The sequence below is a fragment of the Lolium perenne genome, chromosome 4 (assembly GCF_019359855.2).
Source record: "Lolium perenne isolate Kyuss_39 chromosome 4, Kyuss_2.0, whole genome shotgun sequence".
Taxonomy (NCBI): Eukaryota; Viridiplantae; Streptophyta; class Magnoliopsida; order Poales; family Poaceae; genus Lolium; species Lolium perenne.
In genome coordinates this window covers 188831287-188847202 of record NC_067247.2, presented here as the reverse complement: position 1 = coordinate 188847202, position 15916 = coordinate 188831287, and the positions used below count along the sequence as shown (strand labels likewise).

Sequence of the window (15916 nt, the reverse complement as noted above, 5' to 3'; positions counted from 1 at the left end):
ATGTCCTCAACCTCGAAGGTATCCTCCTTGACACCCAGGAGGATGCCCCCGAGTGCCCCGTCGTAGGCCGCCAATGCCAGGCGAACTTGTGCCTACTAAGGCCCTCCAGCTCGTGGAGGAGGAAGGACTCCTTGATCGTCTCTTGAAGCCCCACAATATCCACATTCTCACGGCGAATGCACTCCTTCAGTTGTTGTTTGCGACCCGGGGCCTCGAACCCCCTGATGTTCCAAATGAGTGAGAAGAAAGGGCTACTCATTGGATCACATCAGATTGGGGGGTTCCCCTACTGGGAACCGATCAAGCCCTACTACGCGTCGAGGGTCCGGACGGTGGTCTAGGAGGTCTCCCTCGCAGTCCCCCAACCTGGGGGGCCGCGTCAGAGCGCTCCACAGGGATAGACCCATCGGAGTGCTCTGGACCAGACCCAGGTGCCAGCTGCACAGGGTTGGTCAGGGTCGCGGAGGTCGCCCTCTCACGTTCCAACTGAGCGCGAGAGGCGGCGAGCACACCATCGTAGACCTCCTTGGCCTGAATCGCCGCCAGCTGTTTAGCCTGTGGGCCGCGTTCACCCCTGAAAATCACACCACAATCCGACGCCACCTGACCCAGGTGGTCAAGCGACGCCGTAGAAAGAACCGAGAACCCGAGGGGGGAGGTGGGGCAGAGGGTGGGGGGCGAGGAATGGGATGGGTACCTGAGTCGAGGTTGCGGGCCGCAGCCCGCCTCTCCGCCTGCGCAGCAACAGTCGGCTCCATCGCCTCGGCCCCGGAGCGGGAACGAGCGAGCCTAACGCTGTGGCGGGACGGCTGGGTGGACTGGCGCTGGTGCCTCGGGGCCCTCGTCTTGGCTCCAGCCACGGGAGTGTCAGGGAAGACCGAGGTAGGCTCCAGGACGGTAGGACCCGGGGTCGCAGGGCCCAGGGGCGAGGTGGGAGTAGAGCCCGGGGAGCGCGTGTAGCAGACCAGGCCCGACGACCTCGGCGACTGTGGGGGGCACACCTCCAACCCCACGCTCGCAGACGACAACTCCAGTGGGAAGTTGGAGCCATACTCCATGATGGGCAGACCGCCGGACGCCACGGTGCCGACAGGGGTGGCGCGAGGGAAAGACGTCCCCAGTTTGGCCAGCGCGCTCCAGTGAGCCAACGCCGACCCAAGCAGTGCAGACTGCGCCCCAGGCCTGGCGTCCAGAGCTGTCGAAGTCCCTGCCCCAGCACCAGCGTTAGGAGGCTGGCGCAGAGAGGAGTCCACGCCGTCGCCTCCCAAGTCATCCTCAGAGTCTCCATCGGAGGAAGCGTCATCATCGTCAGCGTCATCGTCGTGATGGGACTGAGAAGGGTCAAGGGGAGGAGACCGGGACCCCGCCTGGGCCTCGTCCCCCTCCACCTCAACCGTCAAGGCCCGGCCAACCTTCCCAAAGAACACGTGGGGAAGAGTGCAGGCGAGCCTCGCGGGGTCTGGGCATAGAATCAGCATGCGCACCGGCCCATCGCCTGGGAGAGAGAGAGGATCCACGGTGACAAGCTTGCCTATGGTCTGAGAAATGAGCTCAAGGATATGCTCATTCCTAGCCTCCTCAGGAATGCCGTGGACCCGGACCCAAACCTCCGCCAAAGTAGCCACAGTAACAGGATCCACACAAGACGGCCTGACTGAGACGCCGATGTTGTTAGCCGGGAGGATAGTCGTGTTGCTCCAGGACAGGGCACGGAGGAGCTCAGCCGAAGGGAACGCCACTGCAAACTCAGTAGGCGAGATCTCCCTCACGTTCCACACCCAAGTCGACTCCAGCTGAGTGAGCTCGGCGCGGATCGTGTCGACTGTCACCTCAATCTGTAGCGGAGGGTCCTGCTCCGGAAGCACGGTGATCACTGCCAGGTGTTGGGGGGTGCTTAGCTCCGCCCCCCCAAGGTCGATGTAGTAGAAGCCCCCATCGATCCCGTGTCCGAGGTATTCGATGACCTCCCGACGCCTGCGGCGGTTGAAGCGCTCCGTGCAGGCCGCAGCTTGATGGCCCGGGTCACCACAGAAGAGACATTGTTCCGGACTCGTGCACGCGGACCGAAAGTGCCCCATCACCCCACAGTTGAAACAAATGTTGGATGTGGGGGACTTCTCCGCCGGCGCCGCCACCCCCAGCTGGGTATCAGTGCGGCCATCGAGCGACTGTCCCTGCGGAAGAACCATAGGCGGGTGCCCAAGCTGACCCCCACCCGCGGCCCCTCCCGTAGCGCCTCCCGCAGCGGTCTTCCTCTTCTTAGTTTTCTTCTTCTTCTTCGCAGGTGGCGGTCCAACATGTTGTGCAGATTGTGCCACCGAGGCGACGTCCGGCCGCGGTCCTCCCGCCAGGAGGCATCCCGGCCATGGTCCCTGCCCGGCCTCGGAGCGCGCTGCACCAGCTCAGCCCGCAATGCGGCCTCCCTGCGCGACGCGGAAGGGGACGGGGCACGCAGGCCCGGCGAGCCGCCGCGGGCGGCATGTGCGGCGACCCCCTGGTGGCGCGCGGTGGAGTCCCGCTCCCGGCCGCCTCAACCTGCCCCACAGCACGGCCATCCCGACCGTGCCTGCGAGGCGACGGCGACCTCCGGCGGGGGAAGACCGGCGCGGTTGGGAGCGGCGCGGCGGGGAGCGTCTCGCCGGGGGCCGGTAAGGCTCGGGGGCCGCGGGGGCGGAGGGCGAGGGAGGCAGGGCGAACGCGGCGGTGGTGCTGGGGCGGGGATCTGCTCGACGACGGGCTCCTTGGCCGCTTGAGGACCATGTCGCGGTAGCTGGTGGAAAGCGGCGGCAGCGGCGGGTGAAGGCGGATCCCGCGGGCGGAGGCGGCGTGGCGGCGTATCTGGTCGGGGCGAGCAGGTTGGGCAAACCCTAAGTGGTTTGACCCCTTTCGGAGCCAGAACCAAGTGGGCGCCGAAGTGGGCCGCGTGGGCCCGACGCGTCTCTCCGCCTGGTGCCTCCAGGCCAGCACAGGCCCAGGCCCATGCGGCCTAGATGGCCCAGGACTGAGCGGCGCTCGAGCCGCACGTGAGGCAGGCCCCTCCCCGACGGGCATGGCGGCGGCGGCGGCGGTACGGGAGCCAGCTGCTCCGCCCCGCGACCAACCACCTCGCCCACCTGCGCCGGCGGCTCCTCCGAACCCGTGGCGGCCACCTCCCCCGAGATCCTTGCCGGCGGAGCCCTTGACGGCGCATCAGCGCGCGGCGAACCTGCTGGCACCCGCGACGGCGGCGGGCGGTGAGGCACCTCCTGACGGCGGAGAGGAGGCGACCGGCGCGGCCGACCACGACGCGCATACACGAGGTAGTCGCCGAGGATCGCCGACCCCGGCGGCGAGAACCGCGCGGCAGCCTCCGCACGTGCCGCCTCCGCCGCGTCCTCCTCCGCCGCCACGTCTGCCCATCGCCGACCCTGGATGGACTCCGGGAGGTCCACCGCCTGCGGATCTCCCCCTGTCCCCTCCGGCGACATCGCGAGGCGGCGGCCGGCGGCGGAAACGTCCGACGACGAGCGCGTCAAAGCTGTCGCCTTGACATCGCCTCTCTCCCGCTCTCAGTCATGTTCATCTCCAGACCGAGTGGTCTGATACTACCCTTTGCAAAATCAGATTTATCTTTCCCCTTCGAGGGCTTTGGGAGGTTGTGATGGCCTTTGTGTTTGTGTGGATGGCGTCTAGGCAAATGATAGTTTGTTAGTGTCGGTTATAACATGTGTTACAGTTGTTGTTTGAGATCTCGTCTAGAGTGGTCGGTTGCTTTGGTATAGTCTTAGACATGTACTAATCGTTTTTTCTATCGATGTATCAAAACGCGATGTTTTTTGAATTTTAACGACAAAAAGTTATTTGTGTTTTAGCGATATGCAATTTGAATGATCTGTAGGGAGTTGTGGCTGTGGGTGCGTTCCAATCATCGTTTCTTCCTTCTCTCCTAATTTTGAACGTGCAAGTATGTCTCATAATTTTTTTAATATAGTGTGAATCTGTCTTACAATGCAAACAAAAGATCTGTTCTACTTCAAAACAAGTACTAAGTTATCATGTTCAAGGTGTGCAAGAAAAAAAATGCTATCAGCTCTCACACAGCAAATAAGTTGTTATTATTTGACAATATATATGCAGAAGGTTGATGCCTGGAGAGGCAATTTCCCAATATCACTTTTGCAGGACAGCTTGCCCATTACATTTTTCGATAAAGGGAATATATTAATATCGAGAGATATCAATTACACCCAGCCTCTGCAACAATGCACCACCCTAATGGTACTACGGATGCACACAGCCAAAAAAAGGAAAAGAAAACTAAGAAACAAAAGTCCCGCTACAGTATCACGGATCTAACAACAGAAATACATTCACCACCATGACAACACCTGAATTGCAGACTCTCCAAAAAACGACGCCTCCAAGAAGGGAACAGTGCTCCAACACCGTCGTCGTCCGATCAAAGATCTTAGGTTTTCACCTGAAGATAGTCTCCACTCTCAAAACAATGCCTCCATCAAGGTCACTGCTAGGCACAACCAGTTAAGGCCAGACCTTGGGTTTTCACCCTGAAAGGTAGGACTCTGCGCTTCACATGTGTTGTCGCTCCCACTTTCATACCGCTGCTGTGAAGCCCGGACACCAAGCAAGCCCCTCAACAGCGCGGAAACTTGAACCTCCCTTAGCTAGTCCTCCCCTCCGGCCTTCATGAAATTCTCTTTTTCCGACTTTCATCATGGATCCATAGTCACTTGATGTCAACACAGAAAAAGAGCTTCGCGCCGCTTCCTCCAGAACCAAACGGTCGGAATAAACGCATGAGTGCGCACGACCGAATACCTCCGATCCAGCAAACTCCAGGCAAAGCACTGTTACATTCGCCGGCGGAGCCTTCCGGAACTCAACCCTCCGGCCAAATCAGGAGTGCAGGCCTCCGGAAGGTCCTCCTTTTCACGCAAGAGAGGCCCTAGGACCGCCGCCTTTATTCAGGCCGGACCCCCACGTCGGCGGCCATCCCGGGCTGGCCAACCCAACCCTCCACCGGCGACACCATCGCCGGCTTCCATGCACCTCCATCTCACCGCCGGATGGCGATGATAGATCAAAAATTCACCACCACCAACCGCAGGCCGACCCTCTCCGGCGAAGAAGAGGCCACCTCCTCCGTCAAACCCAAGGCTGCTGCCCTGGGCGCCCTCGTGTCGCGGAAGATGCCCGAGATCGCCTCCACGCACCAACGAGAGGCGGGGGTGGATGGCATGGCGCAGACCGAGGGTCTGGCCGCCGCCCACCACGAACCCCTGCCGGAGTGCTGCGGGAAGCCGACGAGAAGAGGGAGACCGCAACACCGCCCATCCCACCCGCGCCGACCGATCCGCCAGGGGACAGCCGACGGGAGGAGGGTCGCCGCCGCCGTCGCCCATCCCACGCGCGTCTTCCGCCAAGCATCGAGGAGGTGGGGATCCGGCCGCCGATCTCCACGCGGCGACGAGGAAGGGCCCCCGCCGCCGCCACGCCCCGAGGGACTTTTCCCCGACGGCGCTACCGGCGGCGACGGCGGCGGAGGGTGGGGTGCGGGAGGGTTAGGGTTGGTGTTGGAGCGGGAGGGTTGGGCTTGCCCATTACATGTACTTCGTGGTCATTATTTGAGCGATTGTGTAAGTTAATATTGTGTAGTTGTGCTATAAGCCTATAGCCAGACATCTAATAAAGGGTTGTGTGCATGGATTGATGGTCCAACCACACCACAGGAGAACAAATAGAAATAAACATATCCTAGTTGTCGTGATGGGAGTGAGTGGCATTAGGAAGAACACTTCGATGAATCTGCAGTACCTGGATAAGTGTCATGTTGAAGTCTCACAAGTGACTGTCGATTCCTTAGAATATCAAAATGGGGGTGCTTATTTTCCAAATTAGGATTGTGTACTTACGCAAATGGGTTTACCTATGCTGTGAGTTCCAGTAGGGGAGGTAGAATCAAAGAATTAGGTGTGACGAAACAAATAGGTGCTACACTATGCAAAATATACGAATTTAGGTCGGCAGAAACTAAGCTTGCCAGAATGCCAGATAGTTGGCTCCGCCACTAGTCGGTTCATTTTAGCTAGTTGGCTCCGCCACTAGTTAGTACATTTTACGCCATCTACTGGTATCGTATTTTGCACATCTTTTCATATTTGTGCGATGGAATTCTAAATTGCTGTGAAAAATGTAAATCACAACCCCACTTCCCTACACTATTAATCCAATCTCTACAGGCACAATTAGAGCCGTGCTTGCTTTTAGAAATTACAAGCTATAATCATATTGGGCAACATCTGGAATCGAAATGGATGATCAACTTCAACCAAATGAAACAGGTGGCACTAGGATAAGAACAGTCTCTCCTGATATTGAATTACATGTAGGATCGTGTTTGGTTGGTGAAATTGTAAGGTAACCTGATTACACTAGTAACAGATGACGTTAAAACAAGTTTGGTTCAGTTGATCCGGTATGCGATTAAAACAAGAAAGTATACTTGTTGTGTCTTCCAACACAGAGGACGTCATCTGTTACCAGCATGCGAGCGTAATCTAGTTACCGGATCAACCGGACAAAACTTGTTTTAACGTCATCTGTTACCAGCGTAATCAGGTTACGTTACAATTTCACCAACCAAACACGTACAGAAAGGATAGTGTCAATTACGTGTGCAATACCAAAACATGCCCATCTTTGTCCATAATAAAAGATAAACAGATCTGCCATGAAACTACCTTCTCGGGTATCAGGTAGGGAATGAGAACACCCTGCTGCAACTGATGAACAGAGCGAGTAGTAACTCAAAAAATTCCTTGACCAAATTTGTACAACCAATCGTACCAAGGAGCCTAAACTCGAATTTTCAAAGAAACAGCAGAAGCATAAATGTACTTGTCCAACAAAGTTCAGATCATATATCCAGCATATGATTCTACGAACACACAAAACGATGCAACTTGGAAACTAAGTAAGCACGGAGATATGGGTGACAACTATGCAGAGGATTTCATCTAATCATCATAATCTCCTTCCCCAAACTTGTCCTCAGGGTAGAAAACAGCTACCACCTGGTTCCCACCAAACTTCCTGCCATGCATCCCGGTCTTCGCCTTGGTCGAGCCATCAACATCTGCATATTCCAAAAACACCTGGAACGACAGACAGGTAAGTCAGATGGATCAAAATAATTCTATCCGTGATCAACCCCTATCAACGCTGAAGTAATAGTAAAATCGAAACTCACCTTTCCAACTCCCGGAACAACAGTACCGCTTGGGTCAGGTCGTGGGATCACAGCTTTGATCAGGTTACCTGTCCAAAGTGTTAGTGAGTACATACATAGACAAGAAATAGATATGATATATGATCAATCAAATCCAATTGAAAAAGAATAGTGTGTCTTCTGTAGGTTAGGCCCGATTGCCAATATTGCATGAGGTCGGACTATTAAAGACTCTGCAATGGCATTTATGTGGACTACAAAAAAGACACACAAAAAGACAAACACACAAAAGAAAACAGGTTCAGTAACTGAACACAATGGTAAGAACAGAATGCAAGTTTTCAAGACAAGATGAGAACTAGTCCGTAAGTTTTATATTGTTTACCATATTTGCGCCCTTCTTCCCTCATGTCTTCCAAAATGTCCTCGTACTCCTCGTCATCTCTTAGTTCATCTGCTGAAACAACCTGGGTCAGGCATACCACCTTTGTCGGTAGAGCTCCACCAACTTGGAGCATGATTTTCTGCTCAGAAAGCAACAGTCAGGAATTGGAAGGAGAATACAAACTCATTGTCATTTTGTAAAACAGTATTTCATCTTTGAAGAGCTGAGTTTTACCTGCATCTGCAATTGTTGATGTGCCTGCAACAGGATGGTTTCTTGCTCTGGCCTTGGTTGAGAAGTGCCTTGATTTGCTCGCCTAACAGTGAGGGTCTTGTCTCCCATCTTGATACCATTAAGGGCAGCACAGGCAATGTCAGTGACATTAAGATCTTGGTATACACAGAAGGCATATCCTTTCGAGTTGCCTGTCTCCCTATCCTTCACAAGATCAAATCCTCGCAATGGTCCAAAAGATTCAAGCAACTCCCGCACTTGAGCCTCGGTGAAGTAATAGGGGAGGCCACCCACAAAAATGCGGTCAGGGCCTTCTAAACCACCAGCTGAGCCAGGCGTCAAGCCAACAGCACCAAGGTTGAGATTGGGGTTTGGCTGGCTTGGACCCAGTGCAGCAGCCAGAGAAGGATTGTAATCTGTTGGCCTTCTGACCTTCACAGGTGCGCCCTCAAACATTATGCCATCTAAGGCCATTGCATTGCTTGCTTCCTCCACAGACCTCATCTCCACAAAAGCAAATTTCTTGTCATGGTTTATGTATACATTAAGAACAGCATCGCCAGGGCCAGCTGTGTTTCCTCCAATAGCAGCCATAACTTGATTGAAGTATATAGCAACTGTCTACAGAAAGAATACGAACATAATAAGCGCGGACCACAAAAGGATGGAAAGACAATCAAGAAAAGCAACTTTATCAAGTAATTACTTGCTCATTAGCAGTAGGAGGAAGTCCACCAACATATACACGCCGAGCATGCCGAGTAGCCTGAGAAAAGGATGGTCAACCATTATGTTAGATCACAGGATGGAACTCAAATATGATGGGAGCACCAGCAGTAAGGCAAGCCATATACCTGTTGTGTCATGGCTTGTGGCTGCATAGCTAGAGGATTGAACTGATGAAATAGAAAAAATTAGGAAGTAGAAAAAATAGAGAATAATTGAGTTCATACGGTCACCGGCAGATAAATTCCAAAACAGAGCTAATCAGATTATCTAATGGTGACAGAACAAAATCTTGAAAGGAAACTAGAAATCACCTGTGTAGGAGCAGTGAAATTAAACATGTTTGGAAGCATCCCAGGAATAAGAGGGGCAACTGCAGGCAGCTGACCTGCAATTCATCAAGAGTCATTTCCTTGCAGACATGCAAGTGACTATCATGGAAATCTAAACAAATTCCAAATCATTGTATATCTAGCATAGATCCATTTCCCACAGAATCCATAGAATTTTTTATTGCACATGTTCAAGGAAACAAAAGACTACAACTAATAATTATGAATCAGCTAGAGGGTAATACTAGTAACTAGTTGAAAACAGAACAAAATATCAAACCAACCAGATGTTCTCCTTGTACAGTTATATACTGTAGTCCACTCATTCCATTGGCGGATGTTGGACAAAGTGACTAAGTATGCTTTCCTACCCATATGAAAACACAACAACCAAAAACGAAGAACGACCAAAAGAGAAGTGTTGCTCAGTTCAAGATACTGTGGAGAATAAGATGCAAATTTGCAGGGGTTTTTTGTAACAAAACACCAATCATGTAACAATGATAACCATGCATTCCCAGGCATCCACTGGAACTAAAATGTAGGACTCCAGCTCTCAGAATGGGGCCAGTTGCCACCGTGTGCATCATGCTTCACAGTACGTACACTGGCCAGCAATCTCAGGCAAAAGATAAATCTTCAATGATATGTTGGACTATGAACCAACAATATATTTGTAAATTGCAGCCTTGCTACATTTCTGATCGGCATTTGTGGGAAGAATTATTTCAAAAAAAATCATTGCTAAATAAAAGTTAATGGCAAAGCAAGCGTATACACTGGCCGGCAATCTCAGGCAAGAGATAAATCTTCAATGATATGTTGGACTATGAACCAACAATATTTGTAAATTGCAGCCTTGCTACATTTGTGATTGGCATTTGTGGGAACAATTATTTGAAAAAAATCATTGCTAAATAAAAGTTAATGGCAAAGCAAGCGTATTAGTGGGCATTACAATGAAAATGAACTATTGTAGTCATTTCAGAAGTTGCATTTTTTTGTTATAAACAATTCTACATTATAGCTGCTTCCCAGTGTTTTAACAGAGCATCTTCCGAAGTACTAACCATGCAATAACATATGTAAAAATGCAGAAGTAAATGCAAAGCAAGCATATTAGTGGCATTACAGTGAAAATGAACGATTGTAGTCATTTCAGAAGTTGCATTTTTGTTATAAATAATTTGCGCATTATAGCTGCTTCCCAGTGTTTTAACAGAGCATTTTCCGAAGTCCTAACCATGGAATAACATATGTAAAAATGCAAAAGTAAAACCTAGCATACCTGGGGTCACACCAGGAGTAACTAAAGGAACACCTTGTGATGGTCCCTGGTCAAATCCACTCACCCGCTTGCTGTAATGATGCAGGAGACAAGTTGTTAAAACGAACAGGAAATACCACGAGAAAGAAAATGGAACCAGCAAATGAGGTATATTATAAAGAACAAATCATGTCCAAAAAGATTTGCATCGTCTAAAAACGTATTAACAGTTAACACCCAAGTAGAAGTATCCATATTTGTTAATTGCATACGTTCAGTTTTACAGAAATAAACAAAGAAAACACATTTCTACGATGATAGCATATGTCAACAGATCTCGTAAGGAAATGATGATTTGTCTCCCTCAGGCCTTGTTTGGTACTAGTGTATCAGTGGGGATTACTGGGGATAATACTCTAGAGTATTGGGTGAATTACTGCTGTCACCCAATCCCCACAAAACCCCATCCCCAATCCACTAGGTAGGGATAGAGTATTGGGGATTGAAAAAATTACACTAAAATTTGGGGGAAAAGTGGGGATAAGTGGGGATTAAACTCTCTCATACTCTAGCACCAAACATGCATTGGGGATAAGTGGGGATTTAAAATTTCGAGCGGATTATCCCCGCTAATCCCCACTAAAACTCTAGTACCAAACAAGGCCTCAGGATGCCAACTCTCATATTTAAACCATAAACCTTTGGAAAACTTTCAAAACATACCTCTTGGAACGGGAACGTGAACGAGATCTGGATCTGCGGTCACGACCCTTTGAACGGGAGCGTGAGCGATGCCTGCGATGACTGTCTCTGTCACGGTCTCTTCTGAATTACCAATTATCACAGCATACATCAGATTTCTATAGAGTAAGTGGCATATAATTTTTTATAGATATCAAGATAGAAATTTATGGACGATACTAAGTTAGTAATCTATTATAACATACAGTTTCACCATAAAAAGAACTTTGCTATTTCTGTCCCAAAAAGAAACGATTGATTAAGCAGGAACTTCCATTTTAGCTTAGGACAAGAGATTTTAACTACAATGCAACAGGATCCTCGCAACGGTTACAGCAAACATTCAGGGAGTACCTACCCAAAAGATGGCTCAACAAATTCAAAGCAAACTCCCTCAAGCTCTCTGAAGGCTTCTTTTTGGACTTCAATCTCCAAACCAAAACATGACAACTAATTCCTATCATGAAATTTTATAAAATCCAGCATGATAGTATAATATAGTCCTTTCTAAGACAAATGTGTGCATGTGTTGTGAAACTTTAACCACAACATGGTAACGAATGTGCCTATGAGGGTTTAGATGGACATATACTAGATGAGGGAATGTTCAGAAGACAACAGATTTATTTCTTTCTTGCTCGTTGCAAACATAGGTACATGACATTTGTATATAGTGGCTGCATAGGGCCATGACCTTACCTAGCACAGCACGAACTACTGAAGTGTTGTGATATGTGTAGTTGATGTACAAAACCTACCTTACAAAATTTCAGTCGTAGACAAAAAATTGGTCATTATTTGCATGGTTAAAAAAAATTGCACGCATGTGCCAATTTGCCAACTCTAGTATACGTTTCTTGCCGACATTAGCCAAATCAAGGGGCAAGCAAAACCTTGGCCAAATACTTGGTAGGGTGAACTTAGGCTCAAACCAAACATATACTACAGGCCTAGACATCTTTAATCCTATGCAAATCCTTGTCCTGCAACACATCTATGACCTTTCACCATTGCCAGCCTGCCGGCCACAGCGAAACGACCACTGCAAATAGTTCAATGTATATATAATCCAATATCTTAGATAATACTCATAGTCAAACTTATGGAGGTTTTGCGCTAAACGGCCTAAACCTATGTCAAAATCAATAGATGTTTATAAAATAGAGGGGGGTAGGTGGTCCCAAGCCGGGGTAAAGGGGGCTTGTGATAGTCTCGGTGAAACAACGAAAAACCAGCCATTTCTATGGATATGAAACCCAATTATTTAAGATAGAGAAAATATTGCATGGATTTTTACAGGGTAGGGAAAATACTAGGAGGGGCAAGCAGGGGCGAAAGTTGACATGTAAACAGGGACTAGAAGGATTGGAATGTACCTACCACCTAGAGATTTGGCTTTCAATAGGACTGCATGGAAATCAGCAATACACATGCTGGAACCTTAATTTACTTTCTTGTGCTTTGATTAATTTTCTCTCTTTCATTTTATGGTTTCCATAAGTTTCTGTTGGGTTTCATATCTATCCCACCCCAACTTGCTTGGGACGAAAGGCTTTGTGTTGCTGTTGTTGTTGAGGGGGTATTTATATTTACACTTGGTTCTGATTGAATATTGAAAACCATCACATACATTACCAAAAACTATTAACCACCACAGCAACCAGATGGCTATACCCCAGCGTGCAAATGCCTACATTTAGGGTGATCTAGTTCATTAGGCAACTTAAGGATATAAATCAAGTATCAAGCTAAATGACTTCTGTGCAGAATCATAAAGTACAGTTTCTACAGACAAAACAAGTGTACCAGAGACCAGCTTCAAAAGGTACCTTGTAAACACAAACCCCAGAAAAAAGCGACACTAGGTCAAGCTAAATTTTACATCAAGCAAAATCTTAAATGATCAGAAAACAGCCTTGTGGGTCACATAGATGAAAAGTTAACATAGTTTCCTAGAAATCATAAGTCATCATACTGGAACTAACATAACTAGATCCATGGAAGGTCGGAGACAGTACCTTTCGACATCGCGGTCACGGCTCCGATGACGGTCATGGTCATCAGAACGGCCACGGTGCTCCCTTTTTTCACTTCTTTCACGGTGCTCCCTTTTTTCACTTCTTTCGCGGTGCTCCCGTTTTTCACTTCTTTCGCGGTGCTCCCTATTTTCACTTCTTTCACGGTGCTCCCTATTTTCGCTTCTTTCACGGTGATCCCTATGGTGACGGTCACGTTCCCGGTCGCGGTCACCTCGGTCCCTCTCCCTGTCCTTGTCCCGGCCCCTTTCTCTGTCTCTTCCATGGTCTCTGTCACGCTCCTTGTCATTCTCTCGTCCTCTGTCCCTCTCTCTAGATTTTGACGGCCTTCCCTCATGTGGTTGAACCTCCTGCCAGGGGTAAAAGAGAAGAAAGATATTCGTCAGAAATCTTTTAGAATAAGAATGATTTTTCTTTAAGGATGCTATGATGTAGGCATAACGAAGGAACACATGCAAAATAATTGCTATTTAGAGCCATCGATACACCACTAGAAACCATTACTCCAACTAGCAACATATAAATAGTTAAATAGACCCACAGATAATCAAGGCAGAATTTAGAGCTTGCACATAGATTTTCACCTTCAATAGTAACGTTTAACGAAGCAATGCATCCAGAAAATTCATAAAAGTATATATTACCAAAAACAATTTGAGCTAGGCTATATATAATAAAATGCAGTAACTCATTCCCATGACCCATCAATCAGAAATATAATCGCACAGCAATGGTGAGCAGCAGGTTCGAGATGTATCCACTCCAACATCCATATTAATCAACACATGTCCCACGGTTCAACTAGTGGACTACTCGCCACTCGGATCAAGCGGATCAGAGAACGCACCTGGGAGGGGCCGTCTGGCTGGTCGGAGAACCCGGGAGGCTTGGCCGGTGAGGAACCGCCGGTGAAGGCGCCGGCAGAGGGGTCTCCGTTGCCCTCGTAGCGCTCCTCGTATTCGGCCATGCGACGCGGCGGCGGCGGCGGCGGCGGCGGTGGCCGGCTCGGTCTGTTTGTTCTAGGGTTTGGCTGGTTGGCCGGTTGCAGTTGGACGAAGAAGCAGGCTGAGCACGGGACCAGGCGTAGGCAGGCTGTCTATATACGAACCAGGTGATGCTGACATGTGGGGCCTGGGCTCAGACAATAATTTTTATTTGTATTTGATCCTTGGGCTTTTTGGTTCTGGATTCCGAGAGGCGGCGCGGTAGCAAATACAGTATAAGGCCAGGCCATAAGGCAAATCCTATACACCGACCAGGTCGGTGTGTACGCTGTGCCGCACACCCCTGGTCGGGTATAGGGCCCGGCCCATTTCGGCCTTTTTCTTCTTTTTTCGTTTTTTGTTTATTTTTTCTCTTTCGTTTTTGTTTCTTTTTCCTGTTTTTTGTTTCTTTTTCATTTCCCTTTTTTTTTGAAAATTTCTAAAACGTTCAAATTTAAAAAATGTTCAATTCTAAAAACTGTATAAACTTTAAAATTGTTCAAAATTAAAAAAAATAAATTTGAAAAATGTTCAAATCTAAAAATTGTTCAAAGTTAAAAAATTGTTCACATTCGAAAAATGTTCATATTGTAAAAAATTTAAATTTAAAATATGTTCATGTTCGTAAAAAATTTAAATTTTAAATAAAATTCAAAAAATGTTCAAATTTAAAAATATTTAATTTATGAATCAAAAAAAAATTGAAAACAATATTTTAAAAAAAATCATAAAAATTAAAACATTCGGATTTCAAAACAAACGGATTTTAAAAATATTTCTGCTTTTTTAAAAACGAAAATATATAAACAGAAACGAAAAAGAGTAAGAAAATTACCTGATGGGCCGCGGCCCACTATACAACCGTCGGGTCGGGGGGTGTGCGGCACCCCATCCGCACCGACCCGATCGGTGTATAGCACCTCCCAGGCCATAACGCATGGAATGGGAGGCCCACTACAAGCGGCGGACAGACAGACACACCCAAGTAACAGCCCATTACTGTGGGTCTGTGACGTCGTAGTAGAGTCGGCTCACCTGTCCCGACAAATGCAAAGTCCCCCTCCCCCCAAAAAAAAAATATAAATGAAGGGAAACATCCAGAAACTCCAAATGTAGCCCGAGCTACATGGTTTTTGCTTTTGTTTAATTGAGCTTCATATTTGAAGTACTACTTTTTGGAGTTGTGCAGCTCGGCTGTCCCTACAAAACCGATTTTAAATCAAGGAGTAGTATTTTAATTTATTAAAAGATACGGACAATTACCCAAAATCGGGTTAAGCAAAGATTACAAAAAGCCACACGACCACCATAGGACAAAATAGCCCAAAGCAGGGACCCTCGGCTAACTTGGCCTCAACACAACCTCATCCAGGCATCCCCCACCGCTTCATCAGATGACTTCGATTGCACCTCGAACAACCACTAACTTAACATACACAGTAGATGTCTCACTCAAACCAAATTGGATATGACAAATAGTCAACCACACGTCGATTACAAGGCAACTCTGATTTTGTTGGTGATCCTCGCATGAGGAAGTTGCATGCCTTGTGTATCAACATCATCCATCAAGGTTGTAATGCAAAACCATTATGTTCACTTATTCCATAGGTAAAGAATCTATCACGAAGTGAGTGGCTCACTTGGTTAGGAAAGTAGATATACAAACCATCCGCGCAGGTTCAAGTCTTAGAGACGCAGATTTCGATTATTATTATAAACTAGTACAAATGCCCGTGCGTTGCCACGGGTCAAATTTTATTTCGCAATACACATATATAATTCATAACTCACTATAAAAAATTCAAAATAAATTAGAGATATCATAATGTACTAATACCGAACGCAATAACAAGAGATCGTTGTGGTGCATCTTCGTGGTTCGAAGTTCTAGGTCTTCTAGTTACTCTTTCGCGGTAAGTTCCACACATGTGTTCTGGACCGTCATAACTTTTAACTCAATAACCTCTCCTTTTGGTTCATA

At 48.1% G+C, this 15916-nt stretch overlaps 1 protein-coding gene across 2 annotated transcripts; it reads right to left on the bottom strand.

The window, feature by feature from the left end:
• Positions 1–6799: 6799 nt before the first annotated feature.
• Positions 6800–14027, bottom strand: LOC127295371 (splicing factor U2af large subunit A). 2 transcript variants are annotated; one of them, XM_051325314.2, is made up of 11 exons: positions 13797–14026; positions 12932–13299; positions 10896–10997; positions 10194–10264; positions 8888–8961; positions 8702–8743; positions 8554–8613; positions 7848–8468; positions 7614–7752; positions 7250–7317; positions 6800–7154 (listed from the first exon to the last, which is right to left on the bottom strand). In XM_051325314.2, exons 1-11 carry the CDS (start codon positions 13914–13916, stop codon positions 7017–7019), a joined length of 1803 nt encoding a protein of 600 aa, XP_051181274.1. In that variant the 5' UTR covers positions 13917–14026; the 3' UTR covers positions 6800–7016. The 2 variants fall into 2 exon arrangements, 1 of the variants encoding a protein (XP_051181274.1); XR_007847742.2 differs by having other exon boundaries at positions 7073–7154; positions 7250–7482; positions 13797–14027.
• Positions 14028–15916: the final 1889 nt, after the last annotated feature.